Below are 27,326 nucleotides of genomic sequence, written 5' to 3'. Positions count from 1 at the left end.
CTCCATGTTGCACTTAAGCTTCATCATACAGAACAGCAGACCCGTGTGTGATGCGTGCCAGAGGAGACTCCGCACATGACTCGCGTTGCATTTTGTAACTTTTACAAATCATTTTGTAGTTTGTGTAACTTTTTGGACACATTTGTTACTTTGGCCTTAATATAGTCTATATATAATATTTCTGATTATATGGCATAGTTTTCTCCCCACCCAATGAGGCTAATAAAGTAGGCTAATGATTAAAACATATGCTTAATCAACGGCCGGCCCGGCCAGAGGATAGTAGCAGAAAATAACGACCCTGGCAGAAAATCTAAACTTTACTATGTTGCAATAGGCTATAGGATGTATGCACCGTCAAGTCAGCTTTACATTATGGATGGGAGTTGCAAGTGAGTTTTTAAAAGAAAACATAGGTGGAGTGTTCTGCAGAATAAAAAAGCTTGTGAATAACTTTGACATTCTATAACACTACAACCACCCCCAACCCCCCCCCCCCCCCCGGCCGCATCCGCACCCCAGCACCCCCTACCGAAAATATCTTCCCGCGCCTCTGCTCTGTAATATGCCCGGGCGCGGTTTGGCTGATGGCGCCCTATCCAGCTGGCAGAGGTGGGCCTGAGCGCGGTTCACTTGGGCTTAGGCGTGGAACGTGCAGTGTGACCGCAAATCACACCAGAGTACGGTTCAAAAGAAGAAATGCCAATTTGTGCAACCATTCACCTTCATCGACCTTCACAAAAACCTTATGATGCACGTAGCAGGGTTATGTGAATGTCCGAGCTGCACACGCGACAGATCAACTAAGCAATATGATAGGCATGTGAGGGGGCTGTGTGTCATCGCACACCAAACAACTCTAAATAAAAACACCGACTTAACATTACGATGGGCTTCAGTGTTAAGAGAGCGCTTTACTTCCTGTTTTCTTCAAAACAATTGCATGCTAATAATGAAAGCGCGCCCGGGCTTGGATCGCTCAAAGTACAAGGTGAGTTAATGCTTCTGGTGGAGTAGGGACAATAGCGCTGGGACATGGTTTGGTTGGGTTAGTCCAAATGTGAGTGAGATCTCTGCAAATCTTCATACAAAACTCATACGAAATGTTTGCACGTTAAAAAATAAATACGACCTCATGATGTTTCAATCATGCTTACACACTGCCTTCGAAACTTTCGTCCGTTGTAAAAAAATGGCTTCAGGTTACATTTTTTGCATCCGTAGCAAGCGTTTTGAGTGGTGCTTTGACTTCAGAGCCACCATGCAAGCGAACGCCAAAATCAAAAATAGCATCTGACAAATGGATCCACATTGAGAGGAACTAAGAAAGCTGGCTTGCTCAATTTAACTAAACAATAGCTTGTTGCTATTCATCCATTAGCAGTGAATAGTGCTAATGTTACAAAGACTTAATTTTGTAATGTTTTGCCAATTTTTCCGCAACAGATGTATTAATACGCATCGAATACAGTGTGCAAGGTTTGTGTGCATGACAAATTTGTAGGATAACAAATACATAAAAACGCATATGAAAATTACGAACTACAGTGTGCAGAGATCTTTAGGGTACATTTACATGACAACAATGTACTTAAAACTGAAAATGTCTTTTGTCTTTTAACTCTTTCCACGCCATTGACGAGATACCTTGTCAATTAAGAGAAAACGCTTCCCTGCCAATGACGAGAATTTCCGGCTTTCCACAATACCGCTATTATCCACCATGTGGATACCACCGCAACTTATACAACCCGGAAGTAGCGCCTCACGTGTAAGAACTCTGTGTATGTTTTAAAGATCGCTCTGCATCTGATCTCTATCAAAAGTCTTTCACAAAAAATTTTTTTGTGTATTTTGATTCAGCCGCAAAATTTCTACCTTGCCCCATTCAAACTTCTTTGAACTAGTGTTCTTTGTACTAATGTTTTCTGTAAAGCGGTGAAAAAATAAGCTGAAACCGGAAAACAAGAGCTAAGTAATCTTCTGTAAAGAAATCCAGCCTCTGTACCTTAACCAGGTGAATCATGGCATCCCTAAAGAAGACCATGTCCATGCCTGCGCCCCTGATGTTCTCATTGTACTGGCTCAAAAACAGATTCAGTCTCTGCTGCAGGCTGTCGAAAGATTTAATGGGCTCGTACACTTTCGGCATTTCGAAATCTGTTTCCTCTGGTTCCTCACCTGTTTGGATATAAAACAACTTAATTGTACAATGCAGATTTAACACATAGCATGAACCAAATCTCCTAAAAGATGATGTGTCTTTATATTAATGCATATGGCAGACGCTAAGCAGATACAGTATACTATAGGGGTGCGTGGGGCAAAAACTAACATGGGGTTAGTTGTAACACGTACTGTTTACATTGTTGCACAAGGTTGAGCGTTTCATTTTTCCCCGCTGTCAAAAGACGATCTCCCGCAAATTATTGTATATGTCTAATGTTTTTCCAGAGAGTTATAGATGAATGAGTGTTTTGGTGGCATGTAAGTAAATTGTTTCATAATATGTTTTTTTTTTAGTTTCTAAGTTGGGTGTGTAAGATACCAAATCCAATTCTATGTCATATTAATCAGTGTCTTGTTGACTAAAACATAGCATCATTTTGAAATATGTCTGCCGCTCTTTTTTGGTGGGCTTGAAAATGTTTTGACCCAGCGGGGTTAATTGTAACGCTGTGTTACAACTAACCCCTCAGCACTTACGGTATGAAACCAGCTAATGTTAGCGTAATTCTTGCCGTTGTTTTAAATAGGCTACACACGAATGATTGCTGGCTGCCAACAAAATAAATGTGCCTGTCTTATCAGAAATCGTGTGTCAAATTAATTTTTGTTCATATCTTTAATATTGATTGAATAAGGTCACATCAAAGATTGAAATCATAATGAAATGAACGGCTAAAATCAGACTTTGATGCTCATTATCTCAGAATTTGATTTTTGAAACTGTAGTATGGTTATTACAGACTGGGTTACATATATATATAAAAAGTGTCATAATTGTGCTGCTTTTTCTCACATATTTAGACATTTGTATAATTTATAATTGAACTATTGTTAGAAAAGGGCTGGATGAATAAATACAGTGTGAATGCAGTATATAAACAATATTCACTAGTATACAATTAAATCACAAAGTATATAGACAAAATAGTTTTGAAATATTTGCCTGCAAACTTAATTTTAAGCAAGTGTTACAACTAACCCCCTGCCTGTTACAATTAACCCCACCTATGGGGTAAGTTGTAACGTTTGCACTTCTGTCACGTTTGGTGAAATTGTCCAAGAATGGTAAGTACGTCTCGGTTACGGATGTAACCCTCTTTCCCTGAAGGAGGGAACGGAGACGTCACGTCGTGACCGACGAATTGGGAACTCGCTTAGAGGGACCAATCTGCTTCGAATACTACTAAAACGCCAATGAACTTGGCATTGAGATATTTGCATAATGCTGGCGCCGCCCCGCCAGGTGCGTATATAAGCAGCAGGTGCAAATAGGGAAATTAGCTTCTTATTCGCTGAGAAAGCCGGAAAGTGTGACCGGCCGTAACAGCAGGTGGCAGCACCTGTGGCGACGGGACGTGACGTCTCCGTTCCCTCCTTCAGGGAACGAGGGTTACATCCGTAACCGAGACGTTCCCTTTCAGTCGGTCACTACGACGTCACGTCGTGACCGACGAATTGGGAATCCCTATCAAAACGCCACTAGGGGCTGACCTCTTCCAGTGACTGCGTAAAAGCCCTCCGGTTCCACTTAAGGAGGAGGAGGTAGGTTTTAAGGCAGAAGGCCGGGCACTAGATGTTCCTTTAACCCCACAGAAGTGCCAGCGACTGGGAAGCGCCCTACCTGAGCGGGATAGGAACGCTGCGGAAGCCACCACCCGTCTTAAGGGCTAATGGTGGGCGAAAGTCAACCGTAGTTGAGGAAATAAGACAGCCGTGGCTGTGTAAGCAAAGCAGTGCTCTGCTAAGGGAAACGTGGGCTAGTAGGATTAACCCCACGGAAAAATACTCACAATGGAACCCGGTGGGACACAATGTGGAGCCCGAGCCAGACACGTAGGTTCACGAGGATACAGCTAGTGAAAGGCTGACAGCCAATGCTCCGCAACAAAGGCTGCCAAGGCAGCGGAGGAAGAACAATTCAAACCATTACGCATTTTTGTTCTGAAGGCCTTCCATACTGACACAGTTATGAAGCATCAGTTGGAGGCTGCAAGCCGACCTGCGAGACTGCTCTCCGTGCTCCCCCTGATGAGGAAAGAACACGAGAGGATACAGGCTCGATACGAACACTGTAAAATCTAGTGAACGTATTAGGTGTCGCCCAACCAGCAGCTCTACAGATGTCTGTTAGCGAGGAACCACGAGCTAAAGCCCAAGATGAGGCAACACTCCGTGTGGAGTGCGCTCTCAAATTAAAGGGGCAAGGAATACCCTGAAGATTATAAGCCAGGGCGATAGTATCAACTATCCAATGAGACATCCTCTGCTTAGTGACAGCTTTCCCTTTCTGCTGGCCACCATAACAAACAAAGAGCTGGTCTGAGGTCCTGAGGCTTTGCGTGCGATCCACGTAGAGTCGCAGTGCGCGTACGGGGCACAACAAAGCCATGGTTGGGTCTGCGTCCTCCGGGGGCAGCGCTTGCAAGCTCACCACCTTATCTCTGAAGGGAGTGGTGGGAACTTTGGGCACGTAGCCTGGTCTGGGTCTCAGTGAGACAGCAGTACCAAACTAAAAGCACGAATCGTCAACAGAGAATGCATGTAAATCCCCTACTCTCTTCATGGAGGCCAATGCTATCAGGGTCAGAGTTTTCATTGATAAAAACATCAGACTCGTAGACTGCAAAGGCTCAAAAGGGAGACCTGAAGGCTTCAGCACCATGGACAGGTCTCAGGAGGAAAGAGGGAGGGCACGAGGGGTTTAGCCTGCGAGCGCCTCTTAAAATGAAATAATTAAATCATGCCGGCCAACTGATCTGCCGTTGATAAGAGAGTGATGAGCAGAAATAGCGGCGATATCAACTTTAATGGCGGAGGGACAGCCTACCATCTAACCTATGTTAAAGATATAAAAGCACAATGTTAATGGGCATTCTCTGGGGTCCTCGCGTTGCGAAGAGCACCGGGTGACGAAAAAGGTTTCTTTAAGCGCGTAAGCCCGTCTTGTGGACGGTGCTCGAACCGCGTCAATGGTGTTAGATACCGTTTGCGATAAATCACCTAAACCTTGCGCGCGCTCAACGACCATACATGGAGATCCCACGGGTCGGGGCGCGAGTGCCAATGTGCCCCTTCCTAAGAAAGAAAGTCCTTCCTCAGGGGAATCCGCCAGGGAGGGCTGTCGCGAGGAGCATTAACTATGAAAAACCAATTCCCAGTCGTCCAGTACGGACGATTAATAAAAGGCTCTCCTCGTCCTGCCTGACTTTGCACAGTGTCTGTGCGATTAAGCTCACTGGAAGGAATGCGTATTTGCGCATCCCCCGAGGCCAGCTGTGTGCCAATGCGTCCACGCCGAGGCTGCCCTCGGTTAGTGAATAAAATAGGCGACAGTGGGTATCGTCCGGCGACGCAAACAGGTCTGTCTGCGCACGAGCGAACTTCTTCCAAATTAGCTGGACCGTCTGGGGGTGGAGTCGCCATTCGCCGGGGCGCGCAGCTCGAGAAGCGCGTCCGCTGCTGTATTGAGCGAGCCCGGAATGTGAATGGCACGAAGGGACCTCAGATGCTTCTGACTCCAAAGGAGGAGATGACGAGCGAGATGCGACAGGTGACGAGAGCGCAAAACCGCCTTAACGGTAAATAACGCAACAGTCGCAATGTTGTCGGTGTCGGCTAATACATCCTTCCCTCGCATCTCCACAGCGGAGCGTACAAGTCCCAGATATACAGCGCACCGCTCGCGGCAGTTGGGGTGCTATGCACACCCCTGAGACTGCAAGCCCGTCATACGTGGCGATCATCCCGTGCTAAGGGCATACATGCTACAGAATGCCAGGAGACCTTTCAGGGGCGCATTGTCTATCGGAAATGCCGGGTCTACCACGGGGAAGTTGGAATGACACGCAGGTGTAATGTTTACACGGTGTATGCCGGTGCGCCACGCTCTCCTCGAGACTCGATCGTAAGCCAACGCTGAAGCGGTCTCATATGAAGCAGCTCGGGCGGCGTCACAGCCGCAGCATGCTGTCATATGTCCAGGAGCTTCTGAAATTGTTTCAGAGGGACCGCGTACTTCCCTCGAATTAAACCGAGGCAAGTCAGAACTGACTGGTTGCGCGCTCTTGTAAAACACGCCATTTAGTCGATCGAGTCTAGTTTCCATACTGAGAAAAAGGATCCTCTGCACGGGGCAAAGTACTCTTTCCCAGTCGACCTGAAGACATAAACGAGCGAGATGCCGAAGCATTAACTCTGTGTTCGCGCACGTCTGCCAAGAACGGGCTATTATAAGTCGACGTACATAAAAGCAGAATGCGAACAACCCTCTCTCTGATATTTTAAAGCCGTGACTAGCACATGGAGACACGGAGAGAGAGAGACAGCTCGAATGATGTACTTAGTATTAATATGCCCACCCCACGACGCAGAGCGAAAAACGGTCTAAAGCGAGGGGAGATGGACACATAAAGTACACGTCTTACAGGTCTAAGGCTGCAAACGATCTGAATATTGAAATACGAGCCTCGGCGTTATCGTCCAAAAGAACACCCTTGTAGAGCCGGTGCGTAAATCAAATCGATCGTAACCCGCCGCGTATTTTGGTACTATGAGATAAAGGCTGGAAAAACCCTATCATCATCATCATCTCGGTAAGAGGGACCGGCTCGATACATCCTTCGCCAACAGGACATCGACCTTTGCACGCAGTACATGTGCATCGGGCGCTTTCACCACAGTGAAACGAAAGCCCGAGAATTTTGGGGTGTGCCGGATCTTGTAACCGAGGCGGATTGTGCGTAAAACCCAACGAAACGGGCTGGGAACTGAAGCCAAGCACCCAGGCACCGTACGAGGAGAATTAACGACACTACCGAAGTACCCGCGGTGGGGCAGCGAAGCGAGACAGGTGGGACTGCCGGTGCGTCTGCTGTGACAGCATAAGCATCTACAGTATGTGTGTGTGACACTGACCTGAGCCCGCTGAGGGTGACGGTCGTCTGGTCTCCTCAGCGGAGAGCACAGACTCCGAGGAGGGTGCTGGTGGTCCCGTCTCCTCAGCGGAGAGCTGGAACTCCTCAGGACACCCGCTGGCGATAGAGGAGAGGGAGGAAGAGCACGTAAATGCCCGCTCACATCTCTCTCGATCCTCTGGAGACCTGGAGAAGGAATAGGAATGCACTCTTTTTGTGGTTTTGTGGGTGCCGGCTGAGAAGCCGGCGGAACAGAACAAAACGAAACCAAAGATTCTCCACCCGGCCCTCTACCGGTGGAGGGAGCGATGCCATCACCGTCTCCCGTAGAGTGATCCCATCCGAATCCAGGTCGCCCGTCTCAGGGCCGCTTCGATTTCCGTTTACCACGGGAAGCGGGTGGGGCGGGCGGGGCGGGCTGCCGACGGCTGTTCCCCCTCCGTGGCCTGGAAGATGTTCTAGTGGGGGGGGTGGAGGCAGCCGCCGCAGGGCGCCCTCGGCGAGGAGCAGACGGGGCCGCCGGCGCTGGAGGGCGAGATGCAGGTCGCTTGCGCCGGGGCATGATCTGAGCGATCGCCTCCGTCTGCTTCTGGGCGGCGGAGAACTGCTGGGCAAAAGACTCCACCGACTCACCGAAGAGACCAGCCTGGGGCACGGGAGCGTCTAAGAACTTGTTCTTCTCCGCATCCGACATGTCCGCCAGACATAGCCATAAGTGGCGTTCCTGGACCACCATCGTGGACATGGCACGACCAATCGCCTGCGCTGTCACCTTCGTAGCGCGAAGAGCCAGATCAGTGGCAGCCCGGAGCTCCGAAAGGACAGGCGAGTCGTGTCCTCCCTCGTGCAGATCCCTCAAGGCCTTCGCTTGATGAACCTGCAGCAACGCCATTGCGTGCAGGGCTGAAGCCGCCTCTCCACATGCCTGGTGGGCAGCGCCCGTTAAACCGGAGGACTGTCTGCAGGCACGAGAGGGGAGGGTTGGGCGGTCCTTCCAAGAGGGAGCGTGAGCCGGACACAGTTGCATCGCGACAGCACGCTCCACGGGAGGGATCCCCGTGTAACCCTTAGCGGCTCCGCTTGTGAGGGAGGTGAGGGGGGAGGGCTGAAACGGCCGTAATCTCATGGAAAACGGCGACTTCCAGGTTCTAGTCAGCTCCTCGTGCACCTCGGGGAAGAAAGGCACCGGTGGAGAGGGTTGTGACACCCGGGCAGCTCCAAAGAACCAATCATCCAGGCGGGACGGCTCGGGCTGAGGGGGGGGAACCCACTCTAACCCTACGGTCTCCGCCGCTCGAGCGAGCACGGCCACCATCTCTGGATCGAACTCCGGCGTCCCAACCCGACCAGAGGGAGGAAGGGCGTCGGGGTCCACGTCAGGGGGAGGAGGCCCACCCTCGGATGCTGCGGCGTCGGTGGACCCGGAGGGAGGCACAATGGATTCTAGAGACATCGTAGAACACGACGCTGAAGTCTCCATAGGCACATCAACCGGCTGTGGATGAGGAGGCTGAGAGCATGAGGACGAATCCCCCGACCGGCTCAGCACAGTGATGCGGAGGTCGTCCTTTGAGAGCTTTACAGCCGCACCGTGGCGGCGTTCAGCACTCGCATGACGAGGGTTGCGCTTTTCCCGGAGGAAAGACAACCGTCTCCGCAAATCCACAAGGGACATGCTCTCGCAGTGAGAACACTTACCCCCAGCGAACGCTGCCTCTGCGTGCTCGATGCCCAAACACGAAAGACAACGCTCGTGACCGTCCTTCGGACCCATGTATTTGCCGCACCCAAGATCGCACGGACGAAAAGCCATCCTGAAAAGGACGCTGATGTCCGGATATACGAGAGAGTGGCTGCCTTTAACAAGGCACAAAGCTCTCTCGTATCACTCTTTTAGGGAAATTCACTCAGATGCTTAGTTGATGAGCGCACAGGAAGGCAACGCACACACTAAACTCAAAAACAACAAACAGATGTAGAGCCGTGGAATAAGCGAAGCGTCCGCTGTGGTACTGCTAGTACAACCAACTTCAGCAATCAGATCCCATCAGAGTAGAGTAGCTTCTCAGTAGCAGATACTGCAGGCTTTCGAAGCGAATAAAAGCTAATTTCCCTATTTGCACCTGCTGCTTATATACGCACCTGGCGGGGCGGCGCCAGCATTATGCAAATATCTCAATGCCAAGTTCATTGGCGTTTTAGTAGTATTCGAAGCAGATTGGTCCCTCTAAGCGAGTTCCCAATTCGTCGGTCACGACGTGACGTCGTAGTGACCGACTGAAAGGGAACTAGAAACAAACTTCAAATGTTCATTTGTAGCAGAGATGTGTGTGTTGCTTGTGTAAAAATATAATTAATCAAACTCAAATATGTTTTGAATGATTGAACCAGCTGCCAGTAACACTGTAATTTCTACAGTTTTTGTGTCTGATTGTTACCTGTGGCCTCAGGTGCATCTCTGAGAAAGTCCACAAAGTAGCTATCTACCCCCAGATCTACCACCATGTGTTCCTTTTCCCCAAGCTCATTCCCCACCAGCTTGGCCAGCGTGGAGTCAAACCAGACCACGTCCTCTGGGGCAGTGAAGCGGTCGGCGATCACACGTTTGCACTCGTGCTTCCACAATCGCAGTAAGACCTGCACAGTTAATACATCAGTTTTACATTTACACTTATCCAAAGCGACTATAAAGGTATACATTTTATCAGTTTTAATAGATATGTTCCCTGGGGACCGAACCCATGACCTTGGCATTATTAGTGGTCAATCAATTTTTGTTCTATTCCTGAGCCTACTTTAACTCACATCAGGTGAGCCGATGACTTCTGCGGTCACAGTCAGCATCCCCTGCCAAATGCGCGAGAGGTCGCGCAGGTTAAATATGTAATGGAAGTTTGCAGGAGTGGGCAGCATTTTAACCTTCGTCATTTGCCATAGTTTTCGGGTCAGTGGAACCAGCCTGACCACCATATTGCGCACTTCCTCTGAAAACCCCCGGCTGGAACAGTAATGACCCGTGCCGATCACGCCTGCGGGGAGAAAAATGAAGGGAAAGAGAGATATGGGGATGAAATTCGAAGTGTGTAGGCTAACCGATGTGTGAATGAAATATCATATCAATGAGAAAAACGCAGATAAAATGATCCGGACCTTCAGGCCATGAGGAATGCTAACAATGGCTCAAAGTCAAAATCAATATGCAATTACAAAATCGATTCTGCTTAAGCAATGGTGTTGAAAACCTTGACCAAATACAATGAGATGAGTTAGATCAGATTTCTCTGAGCCATGCATGATCCAAATTTAGTTGCTTCTTTCAGAACTGTGCATTTAATTTTTTATGTTGCAATGCATAAATGAGACCACATCCAGGGAATTGCAAGATGCTTATGTGACATCTTGTATGAATAAAGCACCTGAACATAAACTGCATAAAACAGAAGGAACAATTGTGCCTCAAATTGCTCTTCGTAATAGATTTCATTAAGCGGTGGAAATTTTACAGTGTAAATAGAGATGGCAATACTGACCAAAGATCTTGTCTATGGAGGCATTGGAGGGAAGACTACAGTTAAAAATGGAAAACTGTCTCTTCAATCTTTGGGGGATGTCATTCCGTCCCCCTCCAGGATGAATCATAGCGGCCATAAACTGAATATCCACAATGCTGGTGAACTCTCCAGGTTTCTCCAGGTTAAAGAAGCCATTCTGCTCCATCAGCTGCCGAACTATCTCATTGGTAACCTTTGAAAAGTGGAAATGGATTTGGTAAACAAATTGTGAGGCAATAAGCGTTTAATGTAAGTTTTTCAGACATCTGTTTACGTTTCATTAATGCGTGCAATTTGTTACCTGGTCGCCCCACTCATTGATCACAGGCATGTTGATGTCATCGATAAAGATGGACATTTTCTTTCCTGCCGGAGGGCCGTAAGTGCTTCCCATTCGCTTATCTACATAACTCTCCACGGAGCGCTAGGGATTTGCAGACACCGAAAGAATCACAAACACAAAAACATCCAACATAAATTAAAAGAGAACGGATGAGATTTGGATGCATGATGAAATAGTCAATAATGAAGCAGAGATTGAGATGGAAACATTAGCCAGACTAAATGTTGTTTAATGTTGGTTAGAAGCACTTCTGTTGTGAAAGCTTTAAGTTGAAGGTTATAGTTTGAAAGTTATAGAGACTGATGGATTCATTCACAATAAAGCACTAGCCTCGATTACCTTATACCTCTTATCAAACAGTTACCACACAAGACACACATTAAATCAAAAAAATATGTATCCATGCAACTTTCATGAAGTAAAATCACTAAAAGCCTTTCTTTCGCTAAAAAATTATCCCTGACTGACTGTGAACAGCAACATTGCAGTGTTACACAGAATCAATGGCTGCAGCGGTCATAACTGGGCTTTATCATAAATAAAACACAGCTATTGACCAATCAGAATCAAGGACTAGAACAGAGTGCCGCAAGGATGACATATTTTTGTAGACCAATTTGGAAGTTAGCAGAACACTGGTTCCTTGGAAAAAGTCCATTCATTTTTCCCATAGACTCTTGGATTATCACCGTTTTATCCAACAAGATAATCTTTATACATGAACATAACTTTTTTAAAGCCTTAATGTATTTACTATACTGTAAATAAAAAGCTAAACGTAGAGTATTACATGTGTGCTTTATGTCATAGATACTGTAGAAAATATATTGACTTTGGCACGATTGAACCGGAAGTGCTAAAATACTTGCTTCAGAGTTTTGTCTACAAAAATACATCATCCCTGTGGCACTCTTTACTGTTTATCATATGCAGATCATATTATCTCTTTCCCCATCATCTTGTCAATTAAGAGAAAACGCTTTCCTGCCAATGATGAGTATTTCTGGCAATCCGTAATACCGTTATTATCCACCAGGATCCACCGCAACTTATAAAACCCAGAAGTAATGTCCTAGGCCAGGGATGGGCAACTTCGGTCCTGGAGGGCCGGTGTCCTTCAGAGTTTAGCTCCAACCATAATTAAACACACCTGAAGCAGACAATTAAGGTCTTACTAGGCATACTAAAAACTTTTAGGCAGGTGTGCTGAGGCAAGTTGGAGCTAAACTCTGCAGGCCCTCCGACCGAAGTTGGCCATCCCTGCCCTAGGGCAAACAGATGTATGTCCATGTCTGTTTTGAGGATCACTCTCATTCTGATCTCTATCAAAAGTCTCAGCTTGGTGTTTTTTAAGAAACCTACCCATATTTGAGAAGTGATAAAAAGAGAACTAATAAATAAACTTTTGTGAAAATCATGAAAAATGCTGGTGCTGGCTGGCAACTTTTTAAAGAAACGCTGGCGAGGAAAGAGTTAATAGTGTAAAAAACTGTTTTCCTTTAACCCATAAGATCTTATGCCATGTTTAAAAGAAACAGTGCACAAAAACAGATACCTGAAACATGAGAGGCGTGGTGGCCGAGGAGAAATTCAGGCTCTTGGCAGTGTGGGATTCTGGGTCATATTTTGACATGTAGCTTTTAATGATGACAGTTTTGGCAGTTCCCTGTTCTCCTATCAAAAGCACAGCCTGAAACACAAGAAAACACAAGGAGATTCCAGAGAGAGCGACCATATGTTCTTAAGCACAACTAATAGTCCTGGCAGATGACAAACAAAGTAGCTTTCCATTTTAAACAAGCAGAGAAACCAGTGATGCAGGGCTGCATGACGACATTGCGACACTAGTAAACAAACTTCTACTGTATCTATTGAGTACTCTGGTAAGAGCCAATACACAAGTCCAATTTCAACACACAATAGTTTATGAAAACAATAGTTTAAGTTAAATGTATCTTTAGTAGATACTTAAAAAATGGCCTCTGCAAGACTTAACAGACACCCACCTTGCCCTGCTTGGCAACAGTCTGGATGAGGAAGTCGGTGCGAACGTTGTCTACATTGGGCACCAGTATGGAGCTGTAATCTGGTGTGGAGTCCGGCGGGTATATGTACTCTTCCACTCTGCTATTCCAGTGAACCCACTGACCTGAAAACCACACAATAGCTTGACTTCCATTGTCTTAATACAATTCCACAACAGGCAGTTGAATATTTGTATTCAATAATTAAACTCGGTTTTAGCACAAGCCATGAATGACAAGTAAAATATTGAGCATGAAAATGCAAACATCTTGTTAAGACATGAATGCTGCCAATTAAAATTGTCCATTTGAATTGCAAAGTCCATAAAATGTGTGTGACAAACCTCCAAATGAGATGTGAATTTACAAAACAAGACATAATAAGAATATGGGCACCACATGACCTTGAGTTGGTAAACCAAAGACGTTTGAGCACGAAACAGTGGGCCACCAAAAAATATATAACAAATTGAAGAAAAATAGACTTATTGGGGGGCGTGCACACCAAGCACAACAATTACGCTGGCATATGTTTCAAAGCGCTGCACTTTTTAAAAATGCCAGCAGCTGATGCATTTTGCCCGTGCTGAGCTTTTTCCATGCTCAGCACTGAGCGCAGAGAGTTGAAAAATGTTAAACTCTGGGTAAAACACTTTGAAGAAGAAGTTGTTTTATTTATAAAGCGCCTTTCCATAGCTCAAGGTCGCTTTACAATGTAAAAGTCACTTCTCACTCGGCTGTCCAATCACAATAGAGGATGGGCGGGACAAATATCACAACAACCAACCGGCGCATCGTTTAATGACTAATAAACAAAAAAGAAGTATCAGTAGCTCAGCTTAAAAAAGCTGGCATGCGCCCACAGTCTACACCCGCCTGTCATTTTTGCTGTGTTTAAATGCTTTGGTGTGCATGCCCCCTTAGAGTCTCAAGTTTGTGTTCAGGGACTCTCATGTCATTTTCCATTAAGTTTCATGAAAATATATACTTTTTGTGTTATCAGTTTTCTACACTGAAACGTCATAGAGAACTATTAAAAGAATTAAAAGAAACGTAACTGAAAAAAGAGAATAAAGTGATGGATGTAAATCAAGGCATAAGCTAGTGTGTGAGTATTTCTAATACCATCATTAGTCACGTAATAGTCGAACATAGTGTCCTCGCTGTTAGGCGGGATGACGGGAAGGTCCAGCCGGATGTTATCATGGCGACGGAGCCAGTTCTCCAACTTCATTCGGTCATCTAGCTCCAAAAGGGCTCCGACACTCCACATCAGAGCGAAGACATACAGGCGCTCCATGTGCTCACGGGACAGCTCCCCTCCCTGCTCCTGATGGGTTACATCATCAAAGCTATCATCAAAGATCTTTCCGAGTACAAAGAGCCGTTCAAATTTCCCCTTTGATTGCAAAGTTTTTCTTTGCTTGTTTGAAATAAAAGATGTTGCACAGACAAAATGGTTTATTTAGAATAATACATAACATTTGTGAATGATCTGCATGTTAATGTATGACTGCTTCCACATTCAGCACACATTCAATATTCAATTTATTTACACTTTTAGATGATTTATTGACCGTATATCACGTTATATCATAATATACTTCTATTCTTTAGCAGTAGTGGTGAATATTTAGTTATGCTGGTCAATTGTCATTCGCTATTTTTCATTAATGACTGGTGTTTAATGACTGCTGTCGAAATCAGTCTGCATGAAACGTAATAAACATTACGCGGATTTGTGTAAATTTTTACTCTGAGAGAAAAAAATATTGAGGAAAGTCAAGAGAATGAGATTATGATAGGATGGACCCGAACATCCATCCTTTTCATAAGTGAAGTTATTCATATAACAATCCTCCACGTGATTCCCATCACTTTTAAAGGGTAGGTCATATGTTTAAAAATAAAAAGAAAGCATGAACTAACTCATTTAGGGTTAGTGGATATGTGGAAGTCTGTTTGAAAATACAAAAAAATGTCTGAAATGTATTCTTGTAAGCATTGTTTATCTTGTGTTCAGCAAATTTTTAAAAATGTGGTATTTAACAAATGTAACTATCTTTCGCTGCAAAACCCTCCAAGTGCATGGAAGCTTTTTAGCAAACCTCCACTTCTATAAGGTGCATGTGGCCACTATGTTTGTGTTGTATTCAGGTTCAAGTCCCCATAAGAGACACACGTTTGAATGTAATCCACGGACGTTTCACATTCGTCTTCCGTGTACTTTGAGGATTTTCCTGATAAATCAATGTGACGTTTAACAGATTCTGCAAATAAAGCAGTATTTCTGAATGGCTTGAGGCCGCGATTAAGCCGATTTGAAGCGAAAGTATTTGATGAACTTGTAATACGTGCTAATAGCATTTGGGTAATATCGTTATTTATATATTTTTTTTGACGTTTGAGTTAAGTTTTGTAGGTCCATACTGAAAAAAAACTCAGAAATGTCTATTAACAATCTCCAAACAATTGATTTTTCCTCAAATTCTGTATCTTTCTCTGATATAGATTCAAACATAAGTTCTGAGCTACTGAAATGAACTGCTCTGAAAAACAGCCAATCAGAGCAGAGCTCAACATTATTATTCATGACTCTTTCAAATAAGGTAATAATAGACCATTTAATTCTAAAGACAAATCCTAGGGTTATAAATGGACATTTAAAACCATCTCTGGATAATTTTTGCACTTAAAAAAGACACATACATTCTATATCAGAGAACAGATCATTTCAATGCATTCTTTGGCATCTTTATGGTTATTTAGCAATCAAAATTAACAGAAAATAAACATAAGGATGGCACAACCTTAGGCTGAATGAGTCCCTGGAGCATATTTATGCACTGCATGATGATGAAGGCCTCAAGCATCTCCATTTTAAACTGCAGAGACTGAACGCTAAAGCGATAGAGCTCAGGGAAAGAGGACGAGAAGAGGTCCCTCAGGACGAGCCCTTCCTGAACGGAGCGATTCTTCAGCCAACCCTGACAACACAGAATTCATGAGACACCTGTTAGTAAGGACAAATGTACGATGAAAGAAATACAAATGCACACGGTTATCAAACATTAAATAAAGTATTCTTTTGTTCGCAGACTGTGACACGTTTCTGTTGAACACTTTGAAGTCGGCTATAAAATTTGATAAATGCCCTGGGAATTCTCAACTTCATTATTATGGAGAAGAGTAATGGAAATACTCGTTCTTACAGCTGGATACAAATGAATAGATAGATTGTAAATGCTGAATCTTACATCATCTTAATTTGCGCTACAGTAATGCTGCATGCAAAACAACAGCGACTAGCAATGATGGAGCGACGCAATCTCGTTCATTTCTATGGAAGCTTGCCAACTTCCAGCAACATGACAAAGTTAAGAAAAGTTCAACGTTATGCAAATGACGAGCGACTTTTGGGAATGACTACCAATGAGAGTAAAGCAGTGGAGTTCACGTCATTCGTCTTTCATCATTTACTGAGGGGAAGGTTACTCATTAGCTTATAGTTGTTTCAAGGACATCCAGAATTAGGAACGCCTCCTAACTGGCTCATTGACAGAGGCGAGAGAAACAAAGTGACAAGGTCGCTGACAGTGTGCACACAGCAAAATTCAATCACAGAGACTCCTGAGAATGATGAATGGCTAAATAGACTAAAGCTGCGTGCACATCGCTAAAGACTAGCAACGGCAAAGCGATGGATGTCGTTCATTCCAATGAAACCTTTGATTCCAACACGAGCAACAGTGACTGTTGGCGACAGGACATGGGCTTGACATAATTGAGAAAAGTTCAACTTTATGCAAAAGATGGGCGATTTCGGAAGGGACTACCAATTAGAATGAAGCAGTGCAGATCACATTATTCGTTCCTCGTCAGTTACTGCAGTGATGTAATGAACACATTGAAAGATATGGGTTACACATAGCAATGTTCCCACAGCTTTAGCTACACAAAAATGAAAAGTAAGGAAATTTGTGTCATGTGACAGTTTAAGTTGAAAATGTGTACTTTATTGATTCATTTATTTAAATGGACACTTTTTTGAAAATAGGCTTATTTTCCAGCTCCCCTAGAGTTAAAGACACACTATGCAGTTCTTTTACCTTAATATAACAGCTTCAAAGTTATTTCGGTGGTAAACAAAGTCATAGTAGGGCGAATCATCCTCCTGTTGAAGCTCGGGGAGGACGCCGCTAGCAAAACCAGCAATGCAAGCTTGAGAGAAGCGCCCCTGACAAATCTCGCGAGAATCACAACTTGCTTTACGGCAACGACGTCACACACATTAGGCTTGTTCGACTTCGTGTGGCGCTGCAAGAACCAACCGCCGGATGACGTCAAAGTGCCATCTCGGATAATTCTCGTGGTACTTTGACGTCATCCGGCTGTCGGTTCTTGCAGCGCTGCATGAAGTCGATCAAGCCTATAACAACAACTGCACGAGCGAGTTTGAGACGTGAGGCTAAACGGTTTAAAAGTTAAGAAAGCGCATTCGGAAGAGAGTAGGAAAAGATAATCTGACCGCGTTAGGAACCGGACAAGAGTCCCACTCAGGTTTTTACTCGTTGGCGTGAGCTAAAAGACAGCACTGGATGGGTTGCTGATTTGGCGATCTTGTTGATGGACTAGTAAGTAAATCTCTCATTTGTAAACTTGTTTGCGGTCTATGTTGTATGTTGTTGCGCTTGCTTGTAGTATGTCATGCGATTATCATGACAACAGTTGTCAATATCTCACATAATTATCAGGACATAAATAAGCCTAGAGGTTGTAAATAGTGTAAACATGCACAATTTGCAAACTATTATGATAAATAGCAATAATCATGTATAGTGACATTTCAACGGCCAATGTTATGATATAATGCAACGTACACAATTAACTTTGTCATGGCATTTTGTAATGTTTACTTGTGATTTAGCTGCAATCATGTAAAAACGTTATAAGCTAGCAAACGCGGTACTTTATTATTATATGCACTCTACACTTGGAATAAACTTCTTATTATCCTATTACAATCATCAGTAGTTTAGTAGACTATGCAGTAGCCTAATATTTGTATGAAATTGTGAAACATTACCTGGTTATTATCTTCGGAGTACTAGAGTGGAAAATTACGACAGTTGCAAGTATTCTCCAGCGACTCTAGTGCTCGCTGTTTGACAAAAACGCCGAAAATGCATAGAGCGGCGTTAAACATTTGTTTTTTACCGTTTTGGAATCCATTCAGCCGATCTCTGGGTCTGGCGCTACCACTTTTAGCATAGCTTGGCATAATCCATTAAATCTGATTAGAGCATTAGCATCACGCTTAAAAATAACCAAAGAGTTTCAATGATATTACGCTGTTGAAAGTTACCAAGGGGACTATTTTCGGGCACTGCGTAATATCATTGCGCTTGCTGCAGCCTTGTTACGGCAGCAAAGTCCTTGATTATTACGCCAGAATGAGAGTATAGTTCCTAACCATATCTGCCTAGAAAATCACAACTTTTAATTTTCAGTCAGTCTAAGTACACGATGTAACTACAGAAGAGTCAAGTTTTAAATAGGAAAAATATCAAACCTTTTTGGTTATTTTTGAGCGCGATGCTAATGGTCTAATCAGATTCAATGGATTATGCTAAGCTATGCTAAAAGTGCTACTGCCAGGCCCGGAGATCGGCTGAATGGATTCCAAAACTGTAAGAATCAAATGTTTAACTCTAGGGGAGCTGGAAAATTAGCATTTTTTTTTTAAAGTGGAGTGTCTCATTAATGTATTTCTAATGATTTAGATCCTTGTATGAATAAACGATACTGGCTTCTCAAATGATCTGTAAATCTACAATCCACTCAATAGATCTAATAGAGATACAGTACATTACCACCCACCTTCAAAATAGGACTCCAGTTCAGGACAGAGGAGCTCATAAACACCATCCCGTTACGGGACACCGTGGCCGGGGAGGCGTTATCGATATTGTGCGGCTCAAACACGATCTTGCAGGTGGGTGCCATGGGGATACGGTCACCATTTGCCAATGTCAGCGTGCGGTTATCATCCAGAACAGAGTTAAGATTCTCAATCCATATGGCATCAACTGGGCCATCAAGAACAATCCATATATGTTCCCCTATACACACACACGTATTACAAATGAGAAATGGACACAATGTAATCAAAAGCGTGATTTATGATGTTTTCCATCAGTCACTGTGATCAATAATTGTCATATGACATCTTACGCCTGATACTGTAGCTTTGCAAAAGCCCTATTTGAAGTCTGCGATGTTCATTGATTTAAAACCCCAGTCGATGGGTCTCTGCATGCTTGTCTTATTTAAATGAGCCATTCAGTTTGATGTGTTATAGATCTTACTGCAGCCAAAGGATGTTTTAAGCACTTATGAGACCATTAGCTTTTACATGCAGGTGAATGACCTGACAGACTGGATTGGAGTGTTTTTTATTTTCGTTTCATTTCAGACTGGATAAAACAAATCTGAAACACAGGAAAAAATCTCTCTTTTTCACCCATCATGTTCGATGTGTCTGACTATTTTTCACCAGACAGTAATTTTTACCTTTCTTGGCTCTAAGAGTTTTTCTCCACAGTGTAGAAAAGATCCCATCAGTCCAGTCATTGGTTGCCACATCGAGTCGACCAAACATTTGAGGTGCGGTGATTGCTTTAGGGTTCATACGCATTTCTCTATGAGGCTGACCACAGTCTATACAGAAAAAAAACATAGATTTGACCTAAACATTTCTGTATATCAAATTAATGAGACAATTTCAGCTCTCTTAGCATTATATGTTAATTTGAATTCAAAATGATCTTAAAATAAACCATTTACATTACTGCAAGTGACCAATCAGAATCAAGTATACATGTTTAGGTACAATGTTGCTTTGTGTTTGTTTGTATCTAATGTCTCATTCTCACCGGTCATGGCCTTCATTAGTGTATGGATACAGGTTGTCTTTCCAGCTCCGCTGGGTCCTAATGCCATCATCCCATGTCGAACTCTCTGAGTCTCATATAGCTGAATAATCTTTAACCTCCAGGGTGGGTGATTTACCAGACCAGCCTCAGTCACCTTGTACAGATAAATAAAGATTTACATAGACAAATCTCCTTTTTAACTCTTTTGAAATTAAGTCTAGTTCTTTCCTTTAAGTATAACAAGCTGTTATAAGCTGTCAAATGCAGCTTTGCTGGACTGTGCCATAAACGAAACACTATTGGTTTAAAAAAAAGGTCTTCTCGATAGTTCCGCACTGACTTCCTGTTTCAGTCAATATGGCGTCACCACATCCAATAATGCTGTGCACTTTTACATTTAAAATGAATTTTTAACTCTTTGAGTTTTGATATAACTTGCAACAATAACAATCATCACATTCCCAACCTGTTTGTCTATGGCTGCTTCCAGATCAGGGTATCCGGCTTTATCCAACTGAATTCCAGGGAAAAGATCCTCAATCAAACTCAGGAACAATGGCTCATCCTCGTCGATCTTAAAAGACAGAGATAAATCTTTATTAAAACCAGAGGATAAAGAAACTGTGAGGCAAAGGTGAAAACAGATCAACATATGGTCAACCAGAGAAACCATATATAGTCTACCAGTTTGGACAGGTTCATGTCCCGCAGGACCCTCATGACTATGGTGGACTCTGTGTCATTCGGATTGGCCCGTTTAGCAGCACCAAGTGTACGCAGGACGGAGAGGATATTACGAAGGCCAAAGTCGTAGTGAACCTGACAGAGAACAAAAAAAAAAGCTTTAGTCATTTAAAAGACATCTAATTATTAGTCATATAATAAACTATTAATAACAATAGTCACCTGTTTAGAGAGCTGCTCCTCACATAGTTTGTATAAAGTAAAGAATTTCCTGGCTAGTTCGATATTGTCAATGAAACCACAGCTTGCCAGTTTTACTCTGATAATGATCTGGCGGTCAGGAACCATCATAGCCACCGTGCGGAAGTTAATTTTCAGATTCTCTGGAAGTTCCTGTCTGCCTGCGTATCCAGGGTTCTGAACGAATGAAAAACAAGTAAAAACATTGGGGAAATCAATCCTCATAATCATTTGTTTACAAATAAGTAAAGAATGCAGCTGACATGTACGCACATAACAAAATGAATTTAATCTATAGACTGTAAGAAATATGTGACATCACACATAGGTTTGTGAAGAGCTTTTTTGGCTTTGCGTCACCTCGCATCACTCGCAGATAACCGGAAATGGATAAAGAGGTGGGACTAGTGTTGCTTTCGTCGACTAAAAGTATCACTAAATGTCGACGTCAACGAACCTTTATCACATGACGAAAACGAGACAAGACACAACATAACATAACATAACATTTCTCAATCTAAAGGCTGCAGTTTGCGAAGGTCGTATATGCAGGCTGCACACGTCATAATGCCAGGTTTATTTCAGTTATCTAAGGATTATATTTGCAACCCATAAGCATATTACAACAATTAGCGATTAACTAAACATAATAGTCAACTTTATAATTGTTAATATTCTGAAATAAGACCGCTTTGATGACATATGCAGCCACATTTTGGACATGCTATTAAATGATCTGTGGGGTATTTTAAGCTAAAACTTCACGGACACATTCTGGGCACACCTGAGACTTATATTACATCTTGTAAAAATGGGCATAATAGGTGCCCTTTAAATCCACACACTGAGGGACAGTGAAACTCCATCATACCATGGTGAGGAAGATGCCGAACTCTGGGTTCATCTCTACATTATCTCCATCAGTGAATATGAAGTTCTTCCGTCGTTCCTTCTTGCAGGTGAGCACAACTGCGATTTGTTGGGCAGCGACCGAGAGGACAGGCAGCTCTATACGGTTGAACTCATCAAAACATCCCCAGGAGCCGGACTGTGCAAGTCCTAGACGTTCATACAATATTATGATTAATCCCAAGGACGCAAAAACAAACATAACAACATTTATGAATTTGCAGAAATGCAAGCAGTTTTACAATGCGTCATCTTGTGTTTACATGTATTGGCATTTGAGTGGAGATTGAACACAGATGTGTGACACCTTTGAATATTCTGCCCAAGCCTCTGAAGTCCATCTGGTCAGAGCAGTTAAATACCACCACGTATTTGCCCAAGCAGCGTCCCATGTCTTTAATGGTCTCTGTTTTTCCTGTTCCCGCGGGGCCGGCTGGAGCACCACCCATGCTCATACCCAATGCCTGAGCTAAAGTAATGTAGCATCTGAGAAATATATTTAAAAAAACATTTAATGATTATGCAGAAACTATAAACGGTCAAAAAGTAAAAAAGTAAGGTTTAATTTGTATCATGCATTGTCTAATATATTTCTTTTCACTTTGTGGTGATAAAACGCTATAGGCAAAATAAGTGATTATATGATCTATGAGAAATCAGATATGCACTATAATTGCATACGGTGTTGACATACAGTATATAACATAAATGGCCCACAGTGAAGACAGAGAGAAGCAAGATTTTAAATCCTAGCCGCACCTGTCAGTGAGAGGAGTGATGACCAGCCTGTCGGTGCAGCCCAGAAACTCATTCTGATAGACAAAACCCACATCAGTGATGTTGATCATCATCTTATCCGAGTCTTCATTGAAGTAAAAGCGGCACTGCTTCAGCCATTCGAAGTCTGTGGGGCTTTTGATGTGCAAACGACACTGTGGGTAAAGAATAGTGATTCTGCATTGGTTAGTGTCTGCCTTCAAAGATGTGTCTGTGAATGTTGTTGACTTGATGTTAATATGTAATTTGGCATCCATGAATGCATTTATGGCAGTGGCAGGTGCTTTTTTTGAATGGTTTTCTATGGGCAGTAAGCGTTATGTGCGCTGTTTATCTGGGCCGATTGAGTCGCGTTTTGGCCGCCACACGTTTTTGCTGGAGCGCTCCGAGTGCAAAAGTGCCCGACGTCATTCGTGTTTTTTCCAATGTTGAATCGAATGAGTGGAGAGGCTGCCTTTGGTTGTGGTGACAGAAGTTTACAGTTGCTTGGAAGAACTGGAGACTACACTCACAAATACTTTTAGTCATTTAGCAGATGCTTTTATCTAAAGCGACTTACAATGAGGTAAACAATAAAAGCAAATAGAGCAACACAAGAACAGCAGTAGTAAGTGCATCAAGTCTAACACAGTATATATAGCCACGTTTTTTTAAAGGACAGAAAAGATAAAGAAAAATAGTAAAAGATATAAAGCTCTGTATTAGTAAGTGAGATGTTGGCAGAAGAGCTGGGTTTTTAGCCGATTCTTAAGATGGCTACAGAGTCAGCAGATCTTGTTGCAACCGACAGATCATTTCACAGATGTGGAACAGATCCAGAGAAGGTATGTACACGATAGCGATTTTTTCCCTCTTTGGCAGAGCGCAGGGATTGAGAGGGTACGTAAGTCTGTATAAGCGAGTAAAGATAATGGGGTGCTGACCCAGTGGTAGTTTAAAGGCCAGGAGCAGAGCTTTGAATTTGATGCGACCAGCTATACAAAGTCAGTGTAACCTGACAAATAGAGGAGTGACATGCATCCTTTTTGGCTTATTAACTCTTTCCCCGCCAGTGTTTTTTACAAAAGCATTTTTTATGATTTTTACAAATGTTTAATGCCTTTCAGAAACTTTTTTTCTGTAAATAAATAAACAATGTATCAAATGAAAGAAATTTTGCTTTCATCCCAAAAAGTTTCATCCTACATTTATTTGTTTTTTTTATCATCTCTTAAATATGGGTAGATTTCTTTAAAAATAGAGAGGTAATAGTATTTTTGTTAAGGACTTTTGATATAGATCAGATTCAGAGCGATGATCAAAACATATACAGAGTTCTTACTGTTTGACCTAAGAGAATACTTCTGGGTTTTATAAGTTGGGTAAGAGCTCCACCTGGTGGATAATAGCGGAAATACGGATTGCCGCAAAAACTCTTCATTGGTAAGAAAGCGTTTTCTCTTAAAGCTCACGTAACACACGCTGTTTCTGCATTTCTGATGTTAATCTGGAGTACCTATAGAGTAGTATGATGTCCTTTATATCTCCGAAGAGTCTTTAATGTAATCAGATTTATAAAAGAAAGATTAGCTTTACTGAATCTTTCCGATAACGTACGATAAAATGAAGTAGGAGGAGTTACTACCACGGGTGGAGCGAGTACGAGTCATGCAACACTATACAACACTGTTTTGACTTATGATTCACTACATGTTCATGTCATTTATATAATATGCACGCGACTATTTCCAACATAAGACAGAAGTCTTACTTACCGCATGAAACTCATCATGACCCGGTTGGGAAAATCCACCGCATCAAACACTCACGCAAAACTCCGCAGCTACCCCGGATAATAAACTATATCCATTGTTTTCATAAGGCTGGATTTCTTCACCTTACATCCAAAAACACACTTCTTCATTCGTGCCATTGTTGAGTTTTGAAATTAAACAAAGCTGAGTGGCGTGATAAGATGTTTGCAAGCTCTAGCGTCTCCCGCTGATTGACGGGTGGGCGGGGTTTTCCGGGGGAAGTGCCCATATAAAGAAGTTATACGTATAGAAAACCCCTGAAACGTCAGTTGGACCTGTAATCGAAAAAAACTTTCCGAAACTTGTACGAACCCTGGCGAAGTGCTTTTTTGACACTTTTTTGACTGCTTTTTTGACACTTTGCCTACGTGTAGGATGAGGAAACAACTCTATAACTGTGTTAATAAGTCAGAATCCTTAAAATACCATTGAACCCCCCCCCCCCCCCCTTTAACTCTTTCCCCACCATTGAGGAGTAAACTCTTTTTTCCCGATTTCGTATTTTCGCTTATATCCACCAGTTAACTTGTCAATTAAGAGAAAACGATTCCCTGCCAATGACGAGTATTTCCAGCAATCCGTAATACTGCTATTATCCACCAACTTATAAAACCCGGAAGCATCACCCTAGGGCAAACAGCTGTATGTCCGTGTATGTTTTGATCATTGCTCTGAATCTTATCTCTATCAAAAGTCCTTCACAAAAATTTTATTTTCTCAGCTTTTTGCTCAAAATTTGGTGTTTTTGAAGAAACCTACCCATATTTGAGAGGTCATAAAAAACAAATGAAGGTAGGATAAAACTTTTTTTTAAGTAAAGGGTCTGTTCTTTTTTTATTTGATATATTGTTTGTTTATTTATTTAAAGAAGAACATTTTCTGGAAGGCATTTATCTTTTGTGAAAATCATGAAAAATGCTGGCGCTGGCTGGCAAATAAAAAAAACGCTGGCTGGGAAAGAGTTAATTGACGATTAAACTTGTCAATGGTGGGGAAAGAGTTAAAAACCACCCTTGCTGCTGCATTCTGGATCATCTGTATGGGTTTGGTTATGCAGGCTTGGAGTCCGGCCAGTAGTGCATTGCAATAGTACAGGAAAAGAGCCTGGACTAGGACGTCTGTTGCATGCCCAGATAGGAAAGGTCTAGGTTTCCTAATGTTGTAAATGATGAATCTACAGGACATTGTGCTGACAACATGCTTTGTGAAACTAAACTGATCATCAATTACCACTTTCAGGTTTCTGGCTGTCCTGGAAGGCTAATGGTCCAAGAACCTTGTTAAATGGAAAAGTTGTGATGAATCTTAGGGCGGTGCACTTACTATCCCCTGCGTATTCAAATTAGTGTGAAATAATAGTTTGAGGAGAATTTTTCAAAAAACCCTAAACCTGTCCTAAACCTAAATCTAACATACACACTCATCCTAATCCGGCAATCTGATTGGTTAATTAAAATGTTGATCCAGGACCAACAATGGTGTTGATCCAGGATCACATCTTACTTGGTGAAATCACGCTCACCGTGTTGGTACACCTCTCACCCTTGATTAAGTTCAACGCAAGCGTCCTCTTTTTAAAGTTTCTGCTAATATGATAATTAACCGCAAAAGAGCATGCACACTTCAATATTTGATTAACAGGACAACTGCCTTGGTGGTAGCAATATAAAAAAACGCAACGGAAGTCACTTTAATAACGGCAGTGCTTTTCGCCTTGCGTTTCAAGCTTTTAAAACATGTTTGATCGGCCGCTAAGACATCCAACCATGTCGACTAATATAAAAAAACCTCCAAAATACGAGAAACTGAGATGAAAGCACTAGGAAACGAAATCATATTAAACTAGGAGCGATTGCTGTACGGTAATTTGGCTGACTGCTATTAAGCTAATTGCCTTTGGCTAAAGTGGAGCTTTAAACAAATGGAGGTCTGTTAGCCAAAAGATATTAAAGTTCGAAAATCCTGACAAAACAGTTCCTGTACTAAACTCAAATGGGCTGGCAACAATGCCAGCTGAGATAATGAAACATAATGAGTTTTAAATGAGGATTTGATTGAGCCATCTTAGCATATATTCAAGTTCATTGCAGGGTGATACTAGGATCTTTGGCTCGAATCACTTCTCTGGCCCTGTGTCATTTAACTAACTACTGTAACTAACTAACTAACTGTCACATGTTTATGTTCTGTGGATTCTGTGGTCTCGTATTTCTTTGTAGTTTTTTTTTTGTTGAATGGTTCCCTATTGATTGTCTCTCCATGTGTGTCTTGTTGCCGTGTCAGCCCATTGCTAAAAATCTAGAAAGATTTTGAAAACTTTTTTATACTCTGTGAAATTCTGGCACTCACCAAATCATCAAAGATGTCCCTCTGATGTACATGAATGGTGATCAGTGTTTCATATTTGGTCCGTTCAACAGATCCCAAGTCCTTTGTGGTCATGTCAATCAAAGTATTGAGGAGCTCAAGGAAATACTGATTGGTTTTAGCCATGATTTTACGGTCCTGTCTAGCATGGGTCAAAGCATCTTCAGAGTCCCTGGTCCAGATCATCTGAATTCCTAGTAAACCAACCTAAACCACAGAAGTGCAACAGTCAGTCTACCATGTTGTCTTATTTTTACTTTTTTCAAGAACTTACTGTTACTGCCCTATACCTGTGCAGGGAAGGAGTCCAAGAATTCGATCAATTCAAAGGCGGGGTCCTGAATGGCAAGAGCAGCCTGACGGATGACAAGGTGCAAAGACCTCTGGGATTCTTTGAGGAGCGCATTAAGCCAGACCTCCACGTTACCCTCTGCTACAACGGGTCTGTCCAGCTGCACTGTCTCACCCTCCCGTGAGGATATCGCTAGAATCTTATCATACATCTGAAATCAAACCCATAATGGTTACATTTACTACAGTATTTTTTTTATGTCATGCACC

The 27,326-nt window shown here is 42.9% G+C and overlaps 1 protein-coding gene across 1 annotated transcript in view; it reads right to left on the bottom strand.

Moving 5' to 3' along the window:
* The window catches only part of dnah5 (dynein, axonemal, heavy chain 5), a 153,610-nt gene that overhangs the window by 83,847 nt on the left and 42,437 nt on the right, over window positions 1-27,326 (bottom strand). Inside the window, exons 33-52 of the mRNA XM_065246255.2 lie at window positions 27,056-27,268; window positions 26,748-26,972; window positions 22,588-22,760; window positions 22,136-22,314; window positions 21,791-21,978; window positions 20,902-21,096; window positions 20,680-20,814; window positions 20,462-20,569; window positions 19,996-20,149; window positions 19,634-19,780; window positions 18,941-19,182; window positions 15,871-16,047; window positions 14,186-14,390; window positions 13,043-13,185; window positions 12,592-12,726; window positions 10,995-11,117; window positions 10,673-10,886; window positions 9,948-10,171; window positions 9,581-9,779; window positions 2,009-2,181 (exon numbers count right to left, since the gene is read on the bottom strand). Of these exons, the coding sequence (XP_065102327.2) occupies window positions 2,009-2,181; window positions 9,581-9,779; window positions 9,948-10,171; window positions 10,673-10,886; window positions 10,995-11,117; window positions 12,592-12,726; window positions 13,043-13,185; window positions 14,186-14,390; window positions 15,871-16,047; window positions 18,941-19,182; window positions 19,634-19,780; window positions 19,996-20,149; window positions 20,462-20,569; window positions 20,680-20,814; window positions 20,902-21,096; window positions 21,791-21,978; window positions 22,136-22,314; window positions 22,588-22,760; window positions 26,748-26,972; window positions 27,056-27,268 (3,552 nt within the window). The remainder of the gene's footprint in view (window positions 1-2,008; window positions 2,182-9,580; window positions 9,780-9,947; window positions 10,172-10,672; window positions 10,887-10,994; window positions 11,118-12,591; window positions 12,727-13,042; window positions 13,186-14,185; window positions 14,391-15,870; window positions 16,048-18,940; window positions 19,183-19,633; window positions 19,781-19,995; window positions 20,150-20,461; window positions 20,570-20,679; window positions 20,815-20,901; window positions 21,097-21,790; window positions 21,979-22,135; window positions 22,315-22,587; window positions 22,761-26,747; window positions 26,973-27,055; window positions 27,269-27,326) is intronic.

The sequence above is a fragment of the Paramisgurnus dabryanus genome, chromosome 13, assembly GCF_030506205.2.
Source record: "Paramisgurnus dabryanus chromosome 13, PD_genome_1.1, whole genome shotgun sequence".
Lineage (NCBI taxonomy): Eukaryota > Metazoa > Chordata > Actinopteri > Cypriniformes > Cobitidae > Paramisgurnus > Paramisgurnus dabryanus.
Note: the sequence above shows the minus strand (reverse complement) of the source record. Positions and strands in the feature narration are given on the sequence as shown.